Source organism: Malus sylvestris, chromosome 2 (genome assembly GCF_916048215.2).
Source record: "Malus sylvestris chromosome 2, drMalSylv7.2, whole genome shotgun sequence".
Taxonomy (NCBI): domain Eukaryota; kingdom Viridiplantae; phylum Streptophyta; class Magnoliopsida; order Rosales; family Rosaceae; genus Malus; species Malus sylvestris.
The window spans coordinates 25,309,309-25,335,602 of NC_062261.1; the positions used below are offsets into that span (position 1 = coordinate 25,309,309).

The 26,294-nt window shown below is 37.5% G+C and overlaps 4 protein-coding genes across 9 annotated transcripts; 1 reads left to right on the plus strand and 3 right to left on the minus strand.

Annotated features, from left to right (window-relative positions):
• Nucleotides 1–2,330: 2,330 nt before the first annotated feature.
• On the minus strand, nt 2,331–5,946 carry LOC126582046 (peptidyl-prolyl cis-trans isomerase FKBP20-2, chloroplastic). Its single transcript, XM_050246017.1, has 7 exons — nt 5,787–5,946; nt 4,754–4,832; nt 4,338–4,558; nt 4,094–4,203; nt 3,854–3,962; nt 3,614–3,690; nt 2,331–2,754 (listed from the first exon to the last, which is right to left on the minus strand). The coding sequence occupies exons 1-7, from the start codon at nt 5,821–5,823 to the stop codon at nt 2,632–2,634; spliced, it is 756 nt and encodes a 251-aa protein (XP_050101974.1). The 5' UTR covers nt 5,824–5,946; the 3' UTR covers nt 2,331–2,631.
• An 879-nt stretch (nt 5,947–6,825) lies between these two features.
• LOC126613858 (uncharacterized) lies at nt 6,826–9,934 on the minus strand. Of its 6 annotated transcripts, XM_050281471.1 has the most exons (3): nt 8,448–9,934; nt 7,954–8,015; nt 6,826–7,821 (listed from the first exon to the last, which is right to left on the minus strand). In XM_050281471.1, the coding sequence occupies exons 1-3, from the start codon at nt 9,833–9,835 to the stop codon at nt 6,995–6,997; spliced, it is 2,277 nt and encodes a 758-aa protein (XP_050137428.1). In that variant the 5' UTR covers nt 9,836–9,934; the 3' UTR covers nt 6,826–6,994. The 6 variants fall into 6 exon arrangements, with proteins under 6 accessions (XP_050137428.1, XP_050137427.1, XP_050137426.1 ...); XM_050281470.1 differs by having other exon boundaries at nt 6,826–8,015; XM_050281469.1 differs by having other exon boundaries at nt 6,826–8,115; nt 8,380–9,934.
• A 1,276-nt stretch (nt 9,935–11,210) lies between these two features.
• On the plus strand, nt 11,211–13,344 carry LOC126591555 (actin-related protein 2/3 complex subunit 5A). The gene is made up of 4 exons (XM_050257290.1): nt 11,211–11,376; nt 11,484–11,556; nt 11,746–11,846; nt 12,998–13,344. The coding sequence occupies exons 1-4, from the start codon at nt 11,279–11,281 to the stop codon at nt 13,131–13,133; spliced, it is 408 nt and encodes a 135-aa protein (XP_050113247.1). The 5' UTR covers nt 11,211–11,278; the 3' UTR covers nt 13,134–13,344.
• A 750-nt stretch (nt 13,345–14,094) lies between these two features.
• On the minus strand, nt 14,095–16,743 carry LOC126591550 (homeobox-leucine zipper protein HAT3). Its single transcript, XM_050257276.1, has 4 exons — nt 16,239–16,743; nt 15,593–15,903; nt 15,403–15,482; nt 14,095–14,774 (listed from the first exon to the last, which is right to left on the minus strand). Exons 1-4 carry the CDS (start codon nt 16,411–16,413, stop codon nt 14,417–14,419), a joined length of 924 nt encoding a protein of 307 aa, XP_050113233.1. The 5' UTR covers nt 16,414–16,743; the 3' UTR covers nt 14,095–14,416.
• Nucleotides 16,744–26,294: the final 9,551 nt, after the last annotated feature.

The following is a 26,294-nucleotide window of genomic DNA, read 5'->3' on the forward strand; positions in this document are numbered from 1 at the left end:
GCTTCATCTTCTTCGAAGCTACAACCACTTCTTCCTTCCTGATTCGACGATAAAAGGAGTAGTTTCTACACTCTTCTGAGTTACTCAACTCCCCTAAAAGAGTACTCCTTTCATGTCCTTCATTGAAAAGATTATGAAAATAACCTCTCCATCTGTCTTTGACCGCGTTCTCTGTAGCAAGAACTTTTCCATCCTCATCCTTGATGCACCTCACTTGGTTTAGGTCCCTTGTCTTCTTTTCCCTTGCTCTAGCTAGTTTATAGATATCCAACTCTCCTTCTTTGGTATCTAGTCGCTTATACATATCGTCATAAGCCACTAACTTAGCTTCTCTCACAGCTTTCTTCGCCTCTTGCTTCGCTCTTCTATACCTTTCACCATTTTCATTGGTCTTATCCTTGTATAAGGCTTTACAACATTCCTTCTTAGCCTTCACCTTTGTTTGTACCTCCTCATTCCACCACCAAGATTCCTTTTGGTGTGGAGCAAAGCCCTTGGACTCTCCTAATACCTCTTTTGCTACTTTTCGGAGATAGCAACTTGATGCAGGTTTTATAAGGCAAAGACATAGCCCATTTTCCTTCCCTATGTTACTAGTGAAAAAGAAAGAGAGCACCTCGAGAATGTGTATAGACTATAGAGAGCTCAATGCACTCACCATTAAGGATTAAGTACCTCATACCCCTTATCAATGATCTATTGGATGAATTGCATAGATCTTTCTACTTCTCTAAGTAAGACTTGAGGTCTGGATATCACCATATCTTAATGCAACCTGGAGACATTGAGAAAACTGCCTTTAGGACTCATGAGGGCCACTATTAGTTCCTAGTAATGCCTTTTCGGCTTACAAATGCTCCTGCTACATTCCAGAGCTTAATGAATGATTTGTTTAAACCTCACTTTAGGAAATTTGTGTTAGTCTTCTTTGATGACATCCTCATCTATAGCAAGACCTAGGAAACCCATTTAGCTCACTTGCAGGTGGTGTTTGAGATAATGAAGCACAACCAACTCTTCCTCAAAAAATCCAAATGTTCTTTTGGCCAAGGTACAGTTAAGCATTTGGGACACTTTGTCTCTAAAGAGGGAGTAGCACCTAACCCTGAGAAAATACAAGCTAAGAGGGAGTAGCACCTAACCTTGGGATTCTGGCTATTATAGGAAGTTTGTGCCATGCTATGGAAAAATTTGCCAGCCCTTATACCAATTGATAAGAAATGATGGGTTCCATTGGGATACAGAAGCTAAATAAACCTTTGGAAGACTTAAAGTTGCCATGATCTCTCCACAGGTACTTACCCTACTAGATTTCTCCAAGCCATTTGAGCTAAAGTGTGATGCATTAGGCTGTGGCATTAGGGATGTGCTGCAACAATGCGGGAATTGCTTTTTCAAGCCAATCATTGGGATCAAGGAATCAAGCACTCTCTACTTATGAGAGAGAGTTAATTACAGTGGTTTTTGCAATGAGAAAGTGTCAGAATTACTTGCAGGGTAGGCATTTCATAATTAAGACTGACCACAAGAATCTTAAGTATTTCTTGCATCAAAGAGCCAATACTGCATTTCAACATAAGTGGGTTTCCAAGTCATTGGGGTATGACTATGAAATATAGTTCGAAAATGGTTCCGAAAATGCAGTTGCAGATGCAATATCTAGATTGTAGGGTGCAGCTCAGTTACCAGAAATCTCTTCTCAATCTATTGGGGAATGCAATGCTATTTCGTACCCTTACCATGGATGGATAGATGAGTTGAGAATGAACACTGAACATGATGAGCGATTATAGAAAAAAAGAAAGAAGTGGTTAATTCTTCAATGAGTGGCACAGGTAGTTCAGCTTTGAGAAAGTACACTATTGACACTGGTTTCTTGCTTTACAAGAAAAAGGTTGTGTTGAGCTCTCACTCTGAGTGGAGAAAGAATATTGTAGAAGAGCACCATTACACTCCCTCTGCTGGCCATTGCACTCCCAAAGCCTAACTGAGCCAGTAGAGCTTTTAAGTTGGTCTTTCGACGGAGAACCTTTGTTGCAACCTTCTTGCTTTCTCCTCTGGTTCAAGCGTAGGATGATGTAAAGCCTTGGAAATATTCAGGTATCAAATCGTATCAAGTCTGAACGATTTCACAATTGTCCAAATTTAGGGAAATTTAATAGGATAGCAGATCGACACTATTCTAATACTTAGAAAATAGCAGCTTGCACAATGTATTGCGTGGCAATCTAAGATCGAAATGAAAGTATTATGAAAAGATCCTTCTCATCTCAAGATTTTGCTTTCGGTATATTTTTTTTGTCCATCTTCAGTGGCACAGCTTCTAGCCCTTCTATTGAGAGGTAAATTGTCTCACTGCATATTGATAGTAACAGTGAATAAATTTACATCCGTGAGACACGAATTTGTAAACACATTCCTCGTCAAGAATTGGTAAATAGTAGCATAACTATTCTTAATGAATTTTAGTTACATAATCTTCGTTTTCCAACTACACCAGCGAAACCCCGAACTTCAAGGACCAAACTCGGAATTTATTCACAGTAAGAACCAAAGCATCAGCCGCAGATTGCGTTTCATGGAGTGGAGATGAGTCCATACAACGGTAAAAATGTTGCCTCGCTTCATAATTTATTGGCATACAAAATCGGAGTAGAAAGCTAGGACTGTCCTCCTTTGACAGTTCTGAATGCTTAGTAGTTCCACATCAAAAACTTCAAACTGTTTCGAGCTGAAGAAGGTGGACGGTCCGACCTGTAAAACCAATCGTCTTTTATCAAGTATACGAGGAAATTCAAACACAAAAATACTTGGTACTAGTTCGTGCAACAAAAACATCCTCAACTCCAACTTTGGGTTTTCGGTAAATAGGATCTCTTGTATAAAAGAACTAATCTAATGATCTAATGTGTTCATGTCATTCTGGGGTTGTCAAGGATTTTGGAGGGTTAACATTCATGATATTCTTGCATTTCAAGACCAAATCCGCCTGAAATACAGACAACAACATTTCTGTTGAGACCTTGATCTTCAAATTCTCAAGTCCTGAGATGTTGAACAATGGATCAAAACTCACAGGGTTGGATGGCAAAGCAGCCAGGACAGTTGGATCTATGGGTGCAGAGTTTGCAGTATTCATGCTCAAATAGAGAAGATATTACGAATTCAAAGAATTTTGGTGAACCTTAAACTAAGTTATCACAGTATAGAGGACTGCCTTCAAAATGCAGGTAAAAGGAAAGGACAACAATTGAAATAGTAACTTGAAATCGCAAGTCTTCTAAAACTTTGCCTCCTAGGCCATGTCGTAAATATCTTAGGTGAGGTGAACTACGCAAGAATAAAACGGACACAAGTACACAAACTACTCGTAGAAGGCTACTCATTTCAACATTTTATAATGAGTTCCGAAACTTCTTGGACTACGGAGTCTTTCCTGGAGCCATTTACAGTTTGTTTGAATGCTCCAACATGTTTAGCATGCCTTATTCGTTATGGATACCAATCAACCAATAAGATTGAAATTACGAGAGGAAGAGAATGCAAGTACACACTATGGAACAATACCAACTTATCAGTAAACCAAGAAAATTAGAGATTTGAGTAAACTGACTGGCGGTCCAAGTTCTGGTGGAATGATTATTCTTCTTTTCCCTCCAGGTTTCATGTCACGAATTCCTTCTTCAAATCCTGCAGTACTTCCTAGTTTAGCAACTTTAACTACTAGTTATCTTTTCCTCCTCCCTCTTCGCCACCTCTTCTCCGTTTCGTTCTCAGGGTGGAGAAGAGGGGTCAGGGCAAAGGACAAAGTACACAAGATTTGATGAACTTGAGAGTTGATTGCACTTTTAACCTGGGACCAATGCATTTGTGCCCATGCGGATTCTGGCCGGAGAACCCTGCGTGTAACTGCTGTCAATACGCCGGCCTGACTCGTTGTATCCAATATAGTGGAACATCACCTGCAAAGTATCTTGAATCAGAGGTGCTCATAACTTAACTGTCACCTTTTACCCTTTTTGGGTAAATTTTTCAAATTCTAGTATTATTCAGAGAGGAAAACAACAGCTTTTAAAAAGCATGAAAGAAAAACCTGTTGACCAGCCTCTGGGCAATCACCTTCACCAACTACAAAATCCCGAAATATAAGCCCCGAGTCTCGTGTGATGTAGTTTGGTGGCGTTACTACCTGAACCTGAAAACCTGATACACACGTTCATATATACATATTGATTCTGCTGGGATCCATAAAAAAACAATGACTCAGTAACAGCAGATTAATTAGAGGAAACAATATATCGAGAGTTTGTATTTGTAAAGGCAACAGTGATACAAACCTTCTCTAATGAAACTTGGAAAGTCTTCGGGTGCATTATTTTCTTTCTGTATCCGCTTGTTTTGTTCAAGTAAGCGCCTTTCATCAAATGGACTTTTACTCTTTGTCTTTGCAGAAGAAGATAAATTTGGAAACAAGCTAGTTGTGACCGAAAGAAATAGGAGAAGCCTCCGACTCAAATTCTCTTCGTAATGTGATATGCCACGGCTCTTTTCCCCAGTTCTGCAAAGCAAAGGTTTATGTAACAGGAATTTTTGTTATTCATCAACAGAATAAAGGGGTAAGGCTAGCCGACATTCACCTCTCCCAGACCCTGCGTAAAGCGGGAGCCTTGTGCACTGGGTACGACGACGATCAACAGAATAAAGGGGGGCAAAAACTAGATAAAATTTGTAAACCGATTAAAGAAAATCTAACCTGTGATGTCTCGAGTCATGACTCGAGCAGCATTGTATTATTTGGTTATTCTGATTCAAATGAATCCTTAGTAAGGGAGCTGGAAGAATTCTGTTTGTCAGTAAGTTGATATTGACAAGAAAGATAACAAAAACATATCTACGCTCACGGTTTAGCTGCTGATAAAAAAGAGAGTGAAAATTTTATAAAGTCAGCATATGGAAATAGTAAGAATTTGGCAAGTTTCATAGCTTCATTCAGTCTTACTGCATTGCTATTCTTCGAGTCAATTTTCTTTGAAGTGGCTTCTCGTGTTAGAAAGGAATAGCGGAGACGTTTAAGTTGAAACTCTTATAGCTATGGCCATTATCATGGACACGCCCAGAACCACCCCAGGAAGAAACCTCAAGCCCCTCACAGTCTCACCCCACCATTTTCGGGTTATCAATTTCTCTATACAGGATGGGGTTGGACGCAGAGGAGGGTTTTAACTTGATATACATTGTTGATTCATTCTCGAATATCTTTAAGCTTTTGCAGCTCTTCAACTAGTTTTTAGTAGGCATCAGAAAATCTAATTTAACAGAAAGCCAAGTCCTTGAGACACCACTTTCCTTCGCTTTCGAAAACTTATTGCATTGTAATTGACAAAGACACTAGATTACCATACGCTGCAAACAAGATAATTAGAGGCAGTTTTTCGTAAACAATTTCTGGGCCTTTCAATAAACTAAAAGTTGCAGTAGCAAAACAGAGAAAAGCCAAGAAAGTAGAAACATTAAGGAAAATAAAAAGCACAATTTAAAGGCATGTACGTTTCTTGTATAAATCAAATTCCAACCCACTAACATTATCCTGTAGAGAAATGATTTCCGCACGCTCGTTTCTCATTTTGCACAACCTCGTTTATTTTTGTCCATCGATCCTCCAATGGTTTATCTAATTCAAATAACAAGTGTGCGGGGAGAACGAGTGTGCGGAAATCACTTCTCGATCCAATATTCTACATACATACATACATACATACATACATACATAGAGAGAGAGAGATTACAGGGTTTAAAAGCGAGAGAAGAGGGAATCATCAGCATGGCTCGGCTCGAGCTTTAAGCTTCCGGCATGTATGGGAGTTGGCCAAACACACACACAGAAGGAAAGAAACCGTTATTTGGTGATGTTATCTCTTCAGATTGCTGGTTAAGAGGCAAATAAGTAAATATCATTTAACTCCCCAATGGTTCTTGTTATGTCATTTCCTCCCCTCAAGCTTCTTCAATATTGCCTGGAGGGGTCCAGGCTGACCCAGACCCATCTTTCTTCTCTTGGGGTCCAATTCGATCCAAATATGTCTATTCGGATTAAGCCCAACCGAAAACGCACTTCAAGCTCATAAAGGGCATTTTTTTTTTTTTTTTTTTTTTTTTTTAAGTACATCAATAGTTTTACACTAGGATGAGAAGTTCAACCTAATTTGGTATTGAATTCACCATCCACTAGATTTGAACATAAGACCTCTCACTTTCAAGTGGATAGAAATATCACCAGACCGTAGTACTGAGTGGTCTTATAAATTGGATTTAGATGCCCGAAATTTTCAATATGTTCAATGCATATAGATCACTAAACAATCTTCAATTTGATTAGTTTTTTGTATATAATGATATTTAAAGAGAATTGTAATTGACACTGTAAAAATATAATTGTACGCTCAAAATTTTTTATATTTAAAAAATAGTTTCCTATTTAAATAGTGATTTAAAAAATAAACAGTTTTGATTATGACATGTGGCTGTATAAATTCCTTGACCACAAGTAGATGAGAAAGAGGGTGCACTTATCGTTGATGAGAAAGGAGGTGGACTTAGGTATAATTCATTGAACAATGGTTTAAAATACAAAGATCTTGTAGCTCAAGTGGGTAGGAATATTTATCAATCCTTATTCTTTTTGTATAGTTCATAATTGGACCCACACAAAACTGAAAATGGAGCAATAGGCCGACTGTAATCTTGACCCCGTAACCCGTTAGTCGAAACATGTTCTGTGTTCTCCCTAGCATTATTTTTTCCCAAATGCAACTCAAACCCTAGTAGTAAAATTAAACCTTAGAAATGCTTTCTAAACATCCAAAATGGTCCAACAGAGAAAACAAATGTTCATCAAATGTGTAAATAAAATTGATAAACAGATAATACTTTGAGCTAGAACAGCATGAAAAATCCATCTTTCCATAACTCTCCATCAAGCATTGCAATTGTACCATCACCTAAACGAATTAGCAGAGATGTGTTGCGCTCTTGATCGGTCCATTGATGCCACTTTTTGAAGCCTAATCTGCTCTCTAAATTTCGCTATGAACTCGCCCGCCTTCTTATCAACCTCTGAGTCTGCTGCTCCAACATCCACAGAGTTACTACATGTAGCCGCAGCGGCAGCAGCAAGAGCGTCATCTTCGCCTTCATCATCCGAGCTTACTTGAAAGTTTTCCGCCTCACTTTCCAAGTCTTCTTCTTCTTCAGACTCTGCAGCCGCATTGCCACGAAATTCTCGCATCTGCTTCTTCCCATGTTTTGGAATTTCTGGCTTTGGCTGCAAGGGATTGCCAAAATCGAGCTTAGTAGTTGCAGTGCCGAGATCTTTCACGTTGGTTCCTCCGTTTTGCATTGTTTCTTTTCTCATAGGTATAAAATCACCAATGTCTCGCATCTTCTCAACCTTTTCAGGAGTGGTAAGTCTACTACCTCTGATAGTTCTAACCGATTTTCCCCTTGATGAGGATTTGGTGAGGCTTGCAGGTTTAGTATTCAATCCCAAAAAACCTTGCCCCAATTCTTTGCTTTTCAATTGCTCCTCCTCACTTCCGCTTCTGCTTCCTCTTCCGCTTCCACTTCTGCTTCCGCTTCTGCTTCCACTCAAATCCTTCAAGTAATTTTCTGAGGATTTACTGAGGCTTGCAGGTTTCGTATTCAATCCCAAAAATCCTTGCCCCAGATCTTTGCTTTTCAATTGCTCCTCCTCACTTCCGCTTCTGCTTCTGCTTCCGCTCAAATCCTTCAAGTAATTTTCTGAGGATTTACTGAGGCTTGCAGGTTTCGTATTCAATCCCAAAAATCCTTGCCCCAGATCTTTGCTGTTCAATTGCTCCTCCTCACTTCCGCTTCCGCTTCTGCTTCCACTCAAATCCTTCAAGTAATTTTCTGAGGATTTACCGAGGCTTGCAGGTTTCGTATTCAATCCCAAAAATCCATGCCCCAATTCTTTGCTTTTCAATTGCTCCTCCTCACTTCCGCTTCTGCTTCCTCTTCCGCTTCCACTTCTGCTTCCGCTTCTGCTTCCACTCAAATCCTTCAAGTAATTTTCTGAGGATTTACTGAGGCTTGCAGGTTTCGTATTCAATCCCAAAAAACCTTGCCCCAGATCTTTGCTTTTCAATTGCTCCTCCTCACTTCCGCTTCTGCTTCTGCTTCCGCTCAAATCCTTCAAGTAATTTTCTGAGGATTTACTGAGGCTTGCAGGTTTCGTATTCAATCCCAAAAATCCTTGCCCCAGATCTTTGCTGTTCAATTGCTCCTCCTCACTTCCGCTTCCGCTTCTGCTTCCACTCAAATCCTTCAAGTAATTTTCTGAGGATTTACCGAGGCTTGCAGGTTTCGTATTCAATCCCAAAAATCCATGCCCCAATTCTTTGCTTTTCAATTGCTCCTCCTCACTTCCGCTTCCGCTTCCGCTTCCGCTTCCCCTTCTGCTTCCCCTTCCGCTTCCACTAGCCCTTCCGCTTCCACTTCCACTTCTGCTCCCACTCAAATCCTTCAAGTAATTTTCTGAGCTTCTCCTCAAGTCCTCCTCATGGAAAGAACCAATGCTATAGCCCCGCGAATGCAACGCACTCAATGAAGCTTTTTCATTCATTGGTTTTGGTGGTGATGATGCAAATCCTGAAGGAGAAGAAGACCCTTGAGAATGGGAACTCTTTCTTTTCTTTACCTTCTCCGACTTTGAGTTAAGCACCTCCGAAGACATGGAGAGCGCTGAAGAGTCTTCTTTTGGGGAAGAAGACAGAGAACTAGTTTGAGAAGAAGACTCAGAAGTAAAGGACAATGCGGACTGGAAAGACGGAGTTTTCATTGATTCAAATTGAGTTTCATCGACGGAGAGCGGCCTCAAATGCGATGGACGAGCATTACCACCTACTCTTTTCCCCCTCTCCATCTTTCCAGAACCCGAACGCCAATTAACCGGAGAAGGTGACGCAGCGGCTTCATTTAACTTATCTTCCAAATTTAGAGGACCCATATCCCCATTCCTAACCCCATCAGAGCTATTAAAAGAACCCTTAGAACCTAAACTAAACTCACCCCTAGCAACAAACTCAGAACTATCATGGCTTTTTACCCTCGATTTCAAACTCCGAACGGGCAATCCCAACGGCTGATTATCAGCAATTGATCTGGGTTTTCCCCATTCATCAAGACCATAATTTGGTTCAGCAACAAACACCATTGATTCACCCTGAAAATACCGAGAGTTCCAAGCTTGGGTAACATTTTTCTCTCCATACCCACATGAATTTTCACCCCCACTTTCACAAATCCCCAAACTGGGTTTGCATTGGGCATCAAAAACATTGCTTTCATGACAAGATTCAGACACAGCTGCCACAGGGTTACCCACAAAATACCCAGAATTCCAACTCTGACCCTCTCTTTTCTCACCATACCCAAATGCCTGTTCACACTCGCCCTCAAAACTCGACGAAACGGGAAAAAATCTAGGCACGTAAGAGTCAGAACTACCTACATTTGAGCTATTTTCAATCCCCATTTCAGCGCTATTTCTTCTGCTGAACAAGCCGTAGGACACGGCAATGCCGACGACGATAACGTGAATGAGCTCCCAGAACTTGGTGAGGATCGTGTGGTTGATGAATTCGGGAGCTTGTGAGGGAAAAAGTGGAAGAAGGACGATGAAAACGGCAAGGGTAAGAGCTTTAAGGAGAAAGTGCATGGTGTACGACTTACCGTGTCGAATCGGGTTTCGGTGAGGTTCTGGGCGCGGATCGGAGACTGGGAAGTGGGGTTTTCGGTAGGGGATGGAGTCCGCCATTGATGAGCAGGTGAGCTTCTGCGGAGCTTTTGGATTTTGTGTGAAGCAAGGAAGACTTTGCAGGCACGGAAGAAGAAAGAGTGGAAAAAAGTGTGAGGAGGGGAAAGGATTTCAAAAAGTGGAGTGTAAAATTATTACCGATTAGTTGAAATGACGCTATTAGCCCTGCGTTTTGTGCGGTTTTACGGGATTTTATGCGATGTGGTGATCTGATCTGTTGGGTCTTGGAGGTCATTTGACCAAAAGACAAAACGAAAGCAAATTTGTGGAACAATGTAAACGACAGCGTCCTAGTTGAAAAACGATGCGGCCCTTCCGTTAATTACGGAGGAACATAAAAGTCGTTTAAAGAAAAGAAGAAAAGGAAAATAAATAGAGTGCAACACAAAGCTCATTGAACACCTGACCAAACATAAGTCATCAACTTACAAATTTGATCATACACATCTAGCTTCTTGTTTTTTTTTTCTTTTTCTTTTTTTTTTGTAACAAACGATTGATCGACTGACTGTACAAGACAATGAAAAGAAAGCGATTTTTCACATTCTATTTTTGTTTTAACACTCATTCCTCTATTTCTAGTCGTATGGTGAATACATCTAAAAGAATTAGTAGACAAAAACAAACGACTTAGTACAAGGGAGAAAATGATATTGGAATTTTAGTATGTGTATACAAACCAAAATTATTTAACGTTAAATTGAAACTTTATTTAGTTTTATTGATTGGTTTGTTTGTAGATGCGAATGCATCACACGTGTTTTTCTCTACACCTAAATGTGAATTTGAAAAATTTATGTATGAAAAATATGCATAATTTGTTTTTCATTGAACATTTTTTATTTGAGAGAGATTATAATAAGAGTAATGGTCCCTCAACTAAAAATTCATGATTATTGATCTCTTAACTCATCAAAACGTGAAACTATGATCCTTTTATCAACTCTGCTAGAACTTGCGTCAAAATGAGTCACGTGTCACACACGTGGCCCTAAATTAAGGGGCAAATATGGAAAACCAAATGAGAAAAATTGTAGTAATGGTGTCTCAACTTTAATCTAATTGAAGAAATGGTTCCTCAACTTTAACTTAATTGTAGCAATAGTCCTTCCAACATGACTCATTTTGACGGACGAAAAGAACCATAGCTGCACGTTTTAATGAATTAATGACCAATAGTCATGAATTTTTAATTAAGGGACCATTACTCCAATTATATCAAAGTTTAGAAATCATTGCTACAATTTTCTCTTCTAGTAAACTACAGAATTGAAAGGGCCATCAAAGGGTCCGAATTCAAGGTTATCTTTGGGCCGACCTGGGCTCCAGCCCAATTTACACAGTTTGGTTCACCTGGCGTGTCACTTTCTCGGGAAAATGTTTCCTCAAGTCTTCTCCAATTGCCAGGTGAGAAAATCACAGTGAAAAAGGAGAAAGAGAAAAATGGCAGGAACGGAGGAATTTGTGGAAGCAGATAATGCAGAGGCCATAATCAACAGAATCGAACAAAAGTCTCGAAAGATCGAGAGCTTACTCAAACAGTAACACTCTAATCCTTTCCCCTTTTTTCATACAATTTTCTGTAAAACCCCGTAATAATTTGATAATTCGACAAAAACATCAACTGTTGGATCCGTTTTTCATCTAGGTACAAGACAGTGGAAGCTCTAAAAACTGCTCTTGAAGGATCGCCTCTCAACACCAAAGACGAGCGCTGCAAGGTTTGTCTTTTCTCTTTTTCCAATCTTCTGTTTGGCTGCCGAGAAAATCAATCGATGGAAAAGAAAATTGATGTGCAAGTTGAGATCTTTAGTTTTCCTTTTCCAGTGGGTTTCTTTGGTACCAATCAGAATTCTCCCCTGTTTAATTATACTTCAATTGTTCTGTTTATTTATTTTTGAGTTTTGCAGTCTGCAAATTGGATAATGGTGCATAGAGCTATCATGGCTATAAAAGATGTGGATGCAATGTTTTCTTCTTTGGATCCCGAGTACTACGACATTCTCATGAAGTGAGTGGTTATACTTTATGAATGCCATCCAATTTTGCTTTCGAGTTTTTGACGTAATCCATTGAATTGAAATTTGAAATTGATGTAGATAATTAACTGTTTTGTTAGAAGTTGGTTTTGTATAGATTTGTTTTCTGTATATAACACGGATGTCGTTAGCAGTTGTAATAGTTTTATTGCACGATTCAATGAGCTTAGAATCATTGGAATTTCTTTAACCAAATATAGAGTACATGTAATGAGTATACTGCAGTGTTTGAGTTAAACTGGTCTAGAATTTCCCATACGGAGAACCAAAGTGTCGTGAGCAATAGAAAATTAGAAATGAACTTGAATTTGACTAGGTAGACTTTTGCTTTGTTAGGGTACGAAGAAACAGGGGCCTTAACCATCCATCATTCAGGCCTTAGAGAGATTTATTTGAATCAAATATGGCAGTTGAATATCTAACTTACAACGGAACTTTGCTCTTTATTTTCCAAAATCTCATTGTTCTATATTTTTGAAGGATCCTAACTTGTATTATTAGTGAATGAGATTAAGGGAAATTCAAGAACAAGGTTCCGTTTTAAGTTCGTGACAGCATTGCATCCTCGCAAGGCCTAATCCTATGCTCTTTAGTCTTTCCGGGGATTCAACACACTTTGACTGTCTACATTTCACAGCATTTTATTGTTGAGACTGGAACCTAGTGGGAAACGAATAGTCTCATTCTTGGTAATCAAAGTATTGGCTTCATGGAATGTCTAGAAAATAAAATATTGAAATAGGCTTCAAAGTAGAAACTGGGACGTATTATATGTGTCGCACATTCATGTATGTATGTGTATCATATTATACGAAATATATGTAGGTTTCATCTAGTTTGCTTTTGCTTCCCAAGAAGTCAGATTATAGTCGTTAGAGCGTTTCTTATATGCCCTACTTTGGTGAGCAAGTATTCTACCCCAAAGTTTTAGACGATGTTTGGTGTGTGTGTGTGTGTGTGTATTTAAGTTTGTGATTTTGATTTATTGATGTTTTTCTCATGAGTTTTATTTATTATTCTTCCTTTTCCAATAAGGACTGCTCTCCTGCCTTTCGTTTCCCCATCTTTGGTATATATACTGACCTTTAGGACGGTTACAATTTGGGGGTTTCTCTCACTGAAGGTACTTGTATAGAGGATTGTCTACTGGAGACCGGCCTACATGCGACCAGTGCCTTCGGATTCATGAAAAACTAACAGAGAAAGCTGGTTTGGGATGCATATTGCGGTGCCTTGCAGACACTGTGAATACGGTTTGATCTCAAGACAATGTTGATATCCTCACTTAGCAAACTACTGCATGCAGCGTCCTTTCGGTGATTATTACAGAAATTCTACTCCAGATCTTTTGAATGTTGGTTTTATTTCTCTGCTTAAGATATTTCTGCGACACTCAAATCCTCAATACATTTGTGTTTGTAGGCATACTTGATTCCAGAGGACAATTCTAGCGTCTCTCTTTTTACTTCATTTCGTTTGGTTTTGTTTGAAACGGCTTCATGTGAATCATAACCCTTAATGTGAGTGAAATTTCAACCAATCTTCATAGAAAAGGAAACGTATTTTATCTGTAGAGAAAATAAGGTGAAGCTAAGTTTTGATCTACTCTCTTTTAGGTACGCGTCTTGGTCTAATGTTATCTTACCAATGTTGAAAGATATCACAAGTTCGAATCACCTTTTCATTAAAAAAAAAATTTCAGAAAAAAGTTCAAGCTTTACGAAGCAAGAAAAAAGCCCTCCACACCCTACTCCCTCCTTTGTTAGAATTGCCACTTTGTTATTTTGTCCAGAGAAGATTTCATCAAGTCCTAATTGAAAAGTTGCCGCCCTTTTAACAAGATATTTATTTTTATATACGCATCAGGCTTAGATTTGTGAGCGATGGTGACTTTTTAAATGTAAGGAGTTTGTGAAAGTATACTGCTTTACTTTAACCTTTATTTTATTGGGTGCTATTAAGGGCAAGTTTTGGCGCAATGGAAATATTGCTTTTTTGTGACCAAAAGTTCATTGGTTTGAGTCAAAAAATGCCTCTTTGGAAAGCAAGGGTAAAGGCTACATAATGTTTCTCTCCCGATCCTCACAAAGCGGGGAGCTTTGTTGACTTGGGATCGCCCCTTATTTTATTGGGTAATTCATAGTCAAACCCCATGATCGAATACATAGCAAGAAGAAAGGGAGAGATTATAACAGTCAAGATCTAATGAAAATTATGAAATAAGTTAACAACAATTGACATTCAAAAGGTTAAGTTATCCACTGAGATTATATAAACAAATTCAGATTATCCTCTGTTAATTACCTTTGAAATTGTCCTACTACTACTTCCAACATATCAAATAACTTGTTTTGACTTGCTCACCAACTTCTTCACTGTGCCTACCATAAAATTAGTAAAAGCCCAAATTTTTTAAAGAAAAAAAAAAGCCAGAGGGGCCTTCAATTACCAAAACCATTTCCTAACATGGTCCACTGCCAAAGACATAGACAACATGTCACATCAGTTTTCCAATTTTCCCCCTACTTGGAACCTGAAATTATCATCGAGGGGCGGAAGCATCAAGCGTTGGATGTTGGATCGGCAATTTTGCCCACGGGCTGATGGGGATAGGGCGTTGGATATTAGGCGGACCATGTTGGCGGGTCGGGGCATTTGCAAGAGTTGTGGAGGAAGCAGGAACAGCAGCAGAAGATGACGAGGATGAGACGGCTACACGCTGGCATGACGGGCACATGGTGAGGGTTGTGGGAGGGTTCATCTGCATGTAGAAGTGTGGTGAGAGTTTGAGTGCTCTAAGCTCTTGCACTTCCTTGTGCAACCTCCTGTTGTCCTCTGTTAGTTTCTCACAGCACCTCTTTAGTAATTCACAATCCACCTCTGTTTGCTTTAACTTAGTCCTGCAGTTAAAACAGAAAACAAAAAATACCATTTTTTAGATGCAACACGTTTGAGGAATATTTATTTATGTATGGGAAACAACTACATCTGGACTCATCTCATTAAATGCTAACACATGAGAATTGTGATACCAAATTGCTACGTTACACAAGAAACCAAAACATAAAATAAAATAAAGATTGCTGCTATTCTTAAACTTCTTAACAAATAATTTAATTACAAATTTGCCAATTTATAAAATAAACCGTTATTAGCATTCTAAAAATTCAATTGTTCAGTCTGCACAAATCATTTTTTTCTTTTTTAAATATAAAAGATTTGAAGTGCAAATGAGAATTTGGAATGGTAATAATAATTCCTTAGAAACAATTTATCTACCCTTTAAACCCTATTTCATCTTTCCATCTCCTTTAAATTAGAGAAAGCAACAAGAAAATAGACTTAGAAGATGACGTTTTCATTCAAGATGTAGAAGACCACGTTTCTATCGAAAAATCTTTAGTTTTAGAAATTCATATATGAAAGGGTATTTTTGGAATAAGTTGGGGCTCGTTGGACATGGCAGCACTCGAAATAAAATAGTCCAAAAGACAATTTCACCCTTGTTTCAGTGAAGAATTTTCTCACCTTGCCCTCCTGTTCTGAAACCAGACCTCCACTTGTCTCGCTCTTAGGTTCAGCTGCTTTGCCAACTCCTGCTTCTGCTTCTGAAACACAAACTAACACCCTTGCTTCACCACCAAATTAACAAAATTGCCACTGTTCGGTCGAGCGGAAAAGACCAAAACACCCTTGAGAAAACAGGAAAATAACTAACCGTATTCAGAGTGTTGTGCTCCTTAAACGTCTCCTCGAGCAGCAGAGACTGCTCCTTCGACAGCCTCAGCTTCTTCCTTGACATGTCGCCGCCGTAGCCGTCTTCGTCGTCGCTGCCGCCGCCGTGGGAGCACGACGTCCTCTCGCCCTCGTTCTCGTCGACGATGGGCTCCCTATCGCTCCTCTTCCCGCTCAGGCTCGACACCGTGCTGTTCGGCGATGAAATCCCGTTTTCTTCCTCGAAATCCGCCATCGACGGCGCCTCGTTCACGTCTATTCCTCCGATAAACGACCTCGTATTTGGGTTTCGATCTGTTCAAGAATTCAAAAGGGCAGGGGTGTAAATAAAGACGTCATTATGGAACAAAACCAATTCATAACTATAAACTTTAAAAAAAAATCTCGTACCGTTTACTTTAAGAAAAAATCACATTTTCCATTACACTATTTATTTTATCCTTTATTTTTGTATTTATACTTAAAAGTCAAAATTTTCATGTCATTTTCATTAATTTTTCTGAAAATAAACCCTCAAAAAATCAGATCTGAAAAGAATTCATAACAATAATTCAAGGAAAATGGGGATTAAAACGTTTAAAAAATCAAGATTACTGAAAAAATAGAGGAAACAAAGAATAATTAATCACCAGGAAATTGGAAGATTTCATTCCATGAAGTTCTGTGAGGGTGATTCTGCATGGGGTGTGAAGGCTTCTCCATGAGATTCAACTGCAAACAAGGCTCACTCTCATTGGGTTTCAATCCCAAGCTCAGACTCGATCCCAACCCCAACCCTTTCATATCTTTCATTTTCTCACTCATTTTCTCAGCAGCCAAACAGAGTAAGAAGAAAAACCCAGCTCCCAGATTACACTGAAAAGCAAGAAAGAATCATTCTTTCCATGTTCGGGTATCTGGGTTGGTTTTGTTCTGATAATCTCCTGTTTGGATTCCAGGAAATTAAAATGGAATTAAAAGGGGCAGAAAAAATGGGTGGGCTTTGGAGCAAAAGGCGTGTCACAGCCTTTTGGCTTTTGCTTTTTGCAGTAAGAGTAAAAGGATGATGGGGACTACATATATTTATATGTGCGGATGTATAGATACAGAGGGGAAGACATAGGTAGGAGGTTGTAGAGTTAATCATGATTTTGTACCAGAGGAGACAGACTCTATTGCCTGTTGGCTCTACCAATGATATGACCTGATGGCTCTATAGGTTTTAGCATTTTTACTACTAGGCTCAGTTACCAACAATTTTTAACCATGATTAGGTGTAGGGTTTTAACCACGGTTAAAATGAGTATAGAAATTGGAAAGTTAATGTTTTTTCCTTTTCTTTTGATAATGAACAGATGATTTTTTTTCATGGAAAAATAAATTTAATTAAAGAGAGAAATTTATAATACAACCGTTTCCAGTACAATCAATCAAATAACCATCTCTAGCGATAGTGGGTAAGAACCTATCCCGAATATGAGTTACCTTTATTGAGTGGCCAACACTAATAATGTGGCATCGGCAAGGAAATTAGCCTCACGAAAGACAATAGACCAAGAGATAAAAGAAAAGGAAGTGGCTAGAGATCTAATGTCTTTAATGATTGTCCTCAGCTGCCAAGGTGTAATACATTTGTTTAAAATGACATCAATGATAAGTTTGGAATCTCATTCAACACACATCTTTGTAAAACCTTTGACATTTGCAAACCTCAAAGCATCACGAAGAGCCAGAACTTCAGCAACATAAATTCTACTTTCTCAAAGATTGTGGGAACCAACCACAATAGGTGAATCGTTAGAGACTCTAATGACAAAACCAGCAGCAACCTTAGAACCCACTAGAGAGCAATCAAAATTAATTTTGAGTTTGGGAGAATGAGGTGGCCATCACTTGATAATTTGAGATGAAACATGAGTTGTAATCTGGGTATAAAATGATCTTATGTTTTTATTGGCAAGGTAATATTAATATTGTCTGCCAACTGTAGCAGCAACCATAAAAACTCTAGCAGAATGCGGCTTGCAATCACGAAAAACAAAATTATTTCTATCATTTCACACTTGCCAACAAATGTGTGAAACCCTAGTAGGCTGAGTTACAAAGTCTTTTTTTCATGCTTTTAATTTTTCAATAATGCTAGAATATCAGGTACTTTTCTCAATTTTTTTAAAATTCAATTGATGTGCCAATGTCCTATTTAATCCAAAAAATAAATAAATAATTAGGCATAGAATGGAGCAACGCAAGGCTCAAGTAGATGAAACACGATAAAATTATCTATAAGTTTTGTTTAATGGAAAATTTTCTAAAAGTTTGAGATAACGATGTGACATCTTCTTACAATAAAGGAAATAATTCGTAGATTACTTTTCAAAAGTAACCTTTTCTTAATTTTTCATATAAATTACAAGTTGATATGTGTGTTGTGAATAATATGTGGATGACCCACATGAATAGTTTGTTACTATTTATGCACAATATTTTTACTATTCATTTGTGGAAAATTTGTAAAGTGAATAGTGCTTTCTTTTGTTTATATAAAGGAAGAAGAGGAGATGAAGTGATGAGGTTCACAGGAGAGAAAGGAAGGAAAAGAAAGAAAGAAAAGAGAGGAAGGAAGAGGAAGAGAGAAAAGAGAGGAAAAGAAGAGGAAATAATAGAGAGAATTATCTTTGTACTCTTATTATTTCAGATTATAATGAAAGCACCACTGTTGCCCCGAGGATGTACTCCAGTCACACTGACTGTAGAGGAACCTCATAAATTTTGTGTTTTGTTTCATTTATTCCACTGCACCCACCGTCGATTTTACAACACGTTATCAGCACGAGAAGCTCTCATGTCAATGGAAAACACAACGCCACAAATCATGTTCACCTCCTTCAGCTGGAATCTCACATATAAGAAATTTTTTTCATTTCATCTTCAAATCTCAGTACAATTGATTTTCTTGAAGCAATTATATATACTGTTGTATGACTGTATATCATCCTTTGCAGAAGCGAAAGAGTACAAACTCAAAATTCGTAGAGAATTTGACAGCCATGTAAACAGCCTCGGAACTCCAACTTGCGGACCTCGGATTGAAATACTTTCTTCTTGAAAGTTATTCGTCTGCTTAGTGTCTACAACATATCAAAATTTCAGAAAACTTTAACGGTGCGATCGTCGCAGATGTCGAAAATACCAAACCAGTTTCCAATTTCCGTAGAAAACTGGACAACCACCTTATGAGTACCAAAATTCCATTTCGGTAGCTCAAATCGAAATTGTTTCTTCACGAAAGTTGTTTGGTATCCTCTTATCCATATCATACTAAATTTTGAACTAAATCTAATGGTTTGATTTTCTCATACGTTGCAGACACTCTTGACTCCAAAACTTATGGGAACCGTTTCGACTTTTTCGAAACTCACTAGAGGAGGAACACCAATTGGAACTTAGTGTTACTATTATTTCGTGGATAACTAAAATGAATTCAAACTGTGAAATAATAATAAAAATAAAAGGGATGAAATAAGAGAAGTGGCGGACCAAGAAAATGAAAAAGCAAAAGATGAGGACTTAATCATTGCATTTTCTGTTTTGGCATATTTATGTGCATGGTGTTGGTTTAAAGCTCATGTCACAAGTTCTATTTATTTAAAGCAATTTATTTACGGTGGGTAGAATTATTACCCTTTGCTTTAAAGCTTTGATATTTATGTGAATGATGCTGAATCAAAGCCCTTGTCACAAGCCTTATTTACTTTAAAGCAATTTATTTACCATGGACGGTTTTACCGCCTATTCTTTAAGTTTTGATGATGCTGAATTAAAGCCCTTGTCACAAGCTCTATTTACTTAAATGCAATTTATTCATTATGGCTGAAATTACCATCTATTGCTTTAATTTATTTATTGTACTTATCTTTTGTTACTATGAATATATACATGACCTGAAGTTCCTTGATCAGATTAGAATCTACAGTTTCTTGATCATCATCATATAAAAATGATTGGACCTGAAGTTCCATCACGCAAAAAGGATCAGGCATGAAGTCCTTTGATCTTGAAGATCAGGACATGAAATCCCTTGATGAGTATCGTAAGTTTGAAGTGCCATAGTACCTCAATTTACTTGTAATAAAAGTCATAAGAGTCTCAGCATACAGACTATTAAACAAGGACCAGAAGTTCCTCATGTCCATACTCAAAATGGTTTAGCAGAAGCATTTATTAAGTGGGTGAAATTGATTACCAACGCTCTGCTCATGAAAACGAAATTGCCAGTTTTCTACATGGGGACATGTAAACTTTACATGATGCATTATTAATTCGGTTAAGACATGTTACCAACCATCAATACTTCTCAGTACAACTCATGTTTGGGAACCAGCCAAGCATTATACTTTTACGAGTTTTTGGTTGTGTTGTCTATGTGCCTGTAAGACTGCCACAACGTACTGAAATGAGGCATCATCGCGGATTAGGCATTGATGTTGAACACCATCTATCATTCAATATTTGGAATCCTTGACTGGGGATATGTTTACCACGTGGTTTGCAGACTATCATTTTGATAAGACAATTTTTTCCACCATTAGAGGGAGAAAATAACATCATTCCAGAAGAACAATGAGAAAATATCATTCCAAAAGAATGATACGAAAATACCGTTCTAGAAGAACGAAGAGAATTTGTCTTATTTTGATTCACGAAGCAAACAATGAGAAAATGAAATAGGAATAATTGAATGATGCAACGAAAGTGATGAAATCATATATACTTGCTGCAAATGTGCCTACAAGAATTGATGTCCCTGTTGGACAAAATAATGAGACAGTAAATGATTTATTTGTTTCACGCCTGAAGCATGGCAGACTTTTAGACTCCAAACGTTTAGTCATTTGAAAGAAGAAGAATATGGCACTACTGAACTATTGCATTCCTGAAGTATAAATGTTGCATGCCAGAAGCATGACAATCGCCGCATGGATACACGTCCCAGATAGGACAATCCACGGACATGGGAATATTGATGTCTCATGCATGAAGCATGATAGACGTATAGGTTCCAATGACTCAACTCCTAGAAGTGGAGATTAAAATCCAAGCTCTATAATGCTCAAGAGGTTATGATCCACATTCTCTAAATTATGACTATCCTGTAAGAGATAGTGTCATGCCCTTGAAGAGGCAATGGATATCCAAAAAAATGAAAAACTTTTATGCATGCGCATGCACGTGAGAATATGGGATCATGGATTAATGATAACCAATGGTAATTTTGGTTTTTACAAGTAGCTACTAAATTCATCAATGAGCTGTGTTAATATTGAGTCATGTTCTTTTGTTCGTCGACAAAAGGAAAATTATTGGTCAAAATGGAGAAAGGCAATTCCATTACAATTTTGTAAGAACGTGGAAAAATGGACCTATATATTTGAATACAATACAAATAGCCAAAAGATGTTGAACCAAGGAGGTTATATATGGGCATTTGTAATACAGTAAAATACACTCACATGATATGACACAAGGTTGTAAACGAGTTCATATGAATGGAGAATTATATACGAAGGGTTGTGAGTCGCCCACTTATATCTCCATAAGTAAATCCCTCAAGTATACATGGGAGCAAATTGCTCTGTATAAATTCCAAAGGAAAATGTGTCATCAAGTGTAGAAAATCCCTGAATGATTCAAATTGCTTGAAGTAAGCCCCCGAATGGTAAAGCATAAAATATGTACTCAATACCAATGAATGGTATAAATTGCCTTAGTGAGTACAATCATTATGATATTGTTGCAACATACTAAAATCTCTTGCAAGAGTCAATGACTTTAAATTAAAGCTCCTGAAGAGTTGATGATATTAAATTGAGACTCCTTAAGAGTAAAGAAAGATTATAAAGTGTTGAGAGAAATATTGTCTCGAGCTGCAGATCGAACAATCTACTAACACGAATCTTATCCATGATGTCTATGATATTAAAAGAACCATATGGATTGAAGATTATGAGTTGAATACTCAAATAATGTAGACATTAAGAAAGATCATTTATCTTCGTGAGGGTAAAGATAAATGGATATTTGGTCCAGAAGTACCACATCTTAGTGATGTATATGCTTTATTGTATTTGGCACAATACATTGAATGAAATAAAGCTTATCTATTAATATCTCCGAGAAATTACAGATATGTGCATACACATGAGTTAAAACAAACAAACAGGATGGACTTTTTACAAAGGTTGCTCATGTGAAGCCTCAGTACTCGGAAGTATCCTAGAAGAGGGAGGCACTAGAGATTGATCATGTGGCACCCCAATACTTGGCAAAACACCAGAAGGGGAATGCATCAGTTGCTTTCGGAATCTAGCAACGAACCTCTGGTGATCACTTTGAATCCGACTTTCGGATTCCTGCAGTTGGTCGAGCTTTCTTTTCATGCTCATAGAGTAATTATTTGCAAGCACGTGTAACATTCTATTCTCGTGCTTGAGCCTTCTTATCTCTTGTTTAAGACTTGCCACCTCCGTCATCAATGATTCAACTTGGCGAGTTTGAGCAAGTAGGCGCTGGCCCATATTGGAAATAGAGCCAACACACTGAACACTGAGAGCCAAGGAGTATTGAACGGCTAACTCGTCAGACCGTTTTGAAAGGATTTTGTTATCCTTTGGAGTGAGAAGATTCCTAGCTACCACAGTAGCGGTTATGTTATTCTTCATCATAGAGTCCCCAACCGTAAGAGGACCATTAGAAGATAAGAAGGACGGGCGCCATATGTTATCCTGACCCTATGATATGAGCATATTTATGCGACTGAGTTAGCTTGTTCTCATGCATTTATGTTGTTATTTCTTAGTTAATTATGTATTTTAAGCTATTTTCGTGTGTTTGTAGGTCCATAAGCCTTATAAAGCAATAAAATGCATTTTGGAGCAGTTTTGGGCTTGGAATGAATAGCACATGCATGGAGCAAGGTGGATGGACGAAATTGAAGACTAAAGAGGCTAGGAATGTGTTAAAGAGAAAGAAGAATTAATGTAAAAAGGACAAAGAGGTCAGCCACAATGGGGTGTCACTCCACCATTCACCTTTCCATCATTGCCGTGCACCATCATTGCACTCCCTTTGGATTCCTATGCTTTGCATCATCACTTCACTTTCACTTTTGAATCATTTCAAACACCACTCATTGCACTCAATTGCTACACCATTCCTTGTTCCCTCAATCATTTCAGATTCATGCATCATTACATTGAATCATTGCACTCAATTGATACACCATTCCTTGTTCCCTCCATCATTTCAGATTTCATGCATCATTACATTGAATCATTGCACTAAATTGCTACATCATTCCTTATTCCCTCCATTATTTCAAATTTCATGCATCATTGCACTCAATTGCTACACCACTCCATGTTCCCCTCCATTACCATGCACTTCCTCTATAAAAGGAAGTGTGTGTAACATAAATTTAGTTCATACTTTGTTAGATCATTCACTCCCATTTCAACACAACCTTTATCCAAACACATCCATTCATCTTCACATCCATTCCTCCATACAAACAAACCTTCAAACACTCACCAGCACCTTGTGCCGTAGCAAAGGAAGGGAAGGAAAGTGCTTGGACGTGCTTGCTGTCCAACTTGGATCGTTGGAGCGTTTAGGTGTTTTCTTTCTTTTGTTTCTAATGTTTAAATTCATTTCCTTTTGTTTTGTTGTAAATATGAATGGCTAAACCCCTCTTGGCTAGGGGTGATTTCAAAGCCATGACTATGTGTGCAATATAATTTGATAAATTCCAGTTATGAACTCTTGAATCGTGAATGCAATTGGCTTAACTATTTGATTGATAACTTATTTGTATTTGTTAATTAAGGGTCGACACTTAATTGGCATGCATAAATCCATTGCTAGAGTATAAGGAAGTTTCACATAATCGTTACAAACTTACATTCACATGTAGTGAAGGTCGCTTGTAAACGATCGCGTTAAGTTCAATTCCTAGCATGAGTGACATGATGTCATAGTTGCAAGTGCTTTGTCAATGCTTATGATTTTCATTAAACGTAATGATCTTTTATTGTATCTCTATTATGATGTCATGTAGGGAACTTTTGAAGAATGTTTTGAGTTGTCGAATGATGTCATCCAATCCAATAAAACAAGGAAAATCTGAGAGTTAACTAGTGATGTCACGATTAATTTGGAGCGTTGTCGTTCATAATTCAATGAAGCAGTAATTGGAAATCGAGTTGTTTGCATACATATCATGTGTGGAGAAAAAGCCTCTAGCTATCCCATCCATCATCTTATTTCTCAAATTTGTTTTACAATCTGTCTAGTTTTTCATACTTGTTTTTTTTTGTTTCAACTTCGTCCAAAACTCAATCCCCCTTTACTTTAGTGTGTCTAATTAGATATAATTTGTTTTAATTTGTGTTTTTAAATGTTTTGATTAAAGTAAAAGTCAATTTTCGTCCAAAGTCATTCCTAGTGTCTAGTTTAAGTTTATTTGGTTGTTTTAAGCTGTTTTGAGTATTTTAAGTTTGCTTTGAGTCTTGTGAGTCTTGTTAAGTGTTTTTAAGTTTAGTTTTATGTTTTTGAGTCAGTTTAGAGGTTATTAGCAAGCCCTCCTAATCCTCGGTCCAGAACGATCCCTACTTATACTTGTACTACAATTGTCAAAAGAGGGTTAAATTTGTGTGTTAAGATAATTTTCGCATCACCTTGCTCGTCTGCATCACTCCTAAGATTCAAATCTAAGCAAATGTTAGATGGGCAAGTCATTTTCAAAAATGATAAAGGAAAAATGAGATCAAATAAAATTTCAGAAGAGCAAGAAGGAGGAAATTTCTCAAGCAGCAAATTTCTGAGCATACTCTTGAACACAATTGATGTCTCTATAAAAGAAGGGGCAACAGAGCCACTTGTTCAAAGATCGAAGAGGCACGGTTCTCCGAATTTCAAAAACTCCTTTTCTTTTCCATGCTCTCGTTTCATTTAACATCATTTACATAAAGAACAAATAATGAAAATGGCCTCAAATTTGTGATTTATCTAAACACACTTAATGAACTTTTTTAGTTACAAGAACAAAAGGCAGTAGCTGTATTTTAATAAGTTAAAGATTAGATGCAGTATCAGTATCACAATTAAGTTAAAGTTGAAATCAACAATTATTTCTTCATAAAAACGACAAATGTTTCGTCAAAATTTTCATTAGAAATCATTCATTAATGTGTTTTTCATTGCAAATTTGTTACGTGAAACTTTTTCAATTAAAGCTCCCTTATATAAAATGATTAAGACAGAGTAGTTATTTGATCTAAAAAAATTGATTGGAACCATGAAAATGCAAGGAACAAGCTTCAGCAAGACACACGTGTGCAAATGCGGTTGCTTGTGCCCAAATCAAAATCAAATTGCTGCTTAAATTTTTAGCTCTATTTCTCCTGTATATAAAATACTTCAATGATAGGTTGGGTGGTCATGCACGTGTGGTAGTGTTGGATTTCAAGAATTTTCATGTTGGAGCTAAGATACTATACTATATTTAACTATTTATGTAACATATAATTAAAGGTAATGCTATTTACACATCATTTTTTTATATCTTTTATAATGTACAATTTTGTTAACTTTTGTTCCTTGACTTTCTTTAATTTATTCAATCCGATGATCAGAAATTAAAAGTAGTGTGTGAACGGTAAAAATAGGTGTGTGGATGGCACCACCCATGAGGCAACTTAACCCCCTTCCAATTGCAAGAAGGATTGGGTGATTTAATTTACCAAAACTAACAAATTGACCTCCACCCCAACCTAAACAAGTTGGGCTACAGTAAAAAGATGGAGGCACGACTACTCACTCGAGCCAAAATCGTCCAATCCAGCGTTTAGGGAGCGTGATGTCACCACGTTATTATTATTTTGGGCTAGGTGCGTGGGCTTCACACACGCGTGAGCATGAGTGGACCAACCCACCCTGTAATATTGGGGGCCTTCAACCATTCGATTTGCACAAGATTTCTATCCTAGAGTTCAAAATTTTCAACAAAAAATTAAAAAAGAAAGGAAAAAAATTGAAAAAATAATACTTATTAGCTGTTGTGGCCCATGTGGCACTTTATGGGATGTTGGATTATAAAAAAAATGTAATAAACGGTTCATATTAATTAGGTAAAAAATAAATATTAAAAATTATAAAAATAATTACAAATTACAGAATCATAACACGTGAAGAGATCAGTTAAAAATTTTATTCGAAATTAAACATATATTTATCTTCTTATTAGTTTTTTAAATATATTTTAGAAGTGTAGATGCACATGGGCAATTATTGTTCACTAAGCAGTAATTGCCTTTACTCAATAGCCCGAATAGTAATTGAGTTAGTAGGGTGGAGTTGCTCTAATCAATCCCAGTACCCCATATTCCATTGAGTCTAATATCAATCATCGGGATAAGGTGTAAATAATTATTTGAATATTTTTCAAATAAGAGTATCGTTGGATTTTGTAATAGAGATAAGGTACACTTATGAGCCAAGCTTTAACGAACAAGTCGAGCTTGAACCAAATTCAAGCTATCTGATAAAAAAGATACAAGCAGTTCACTAGCTTTATGAGTTGAACATAGCAAAGCTCTATATCGACTTATTTCATTAACAAGTCTATTATTTTGTTTGAGTTCAACTCATTT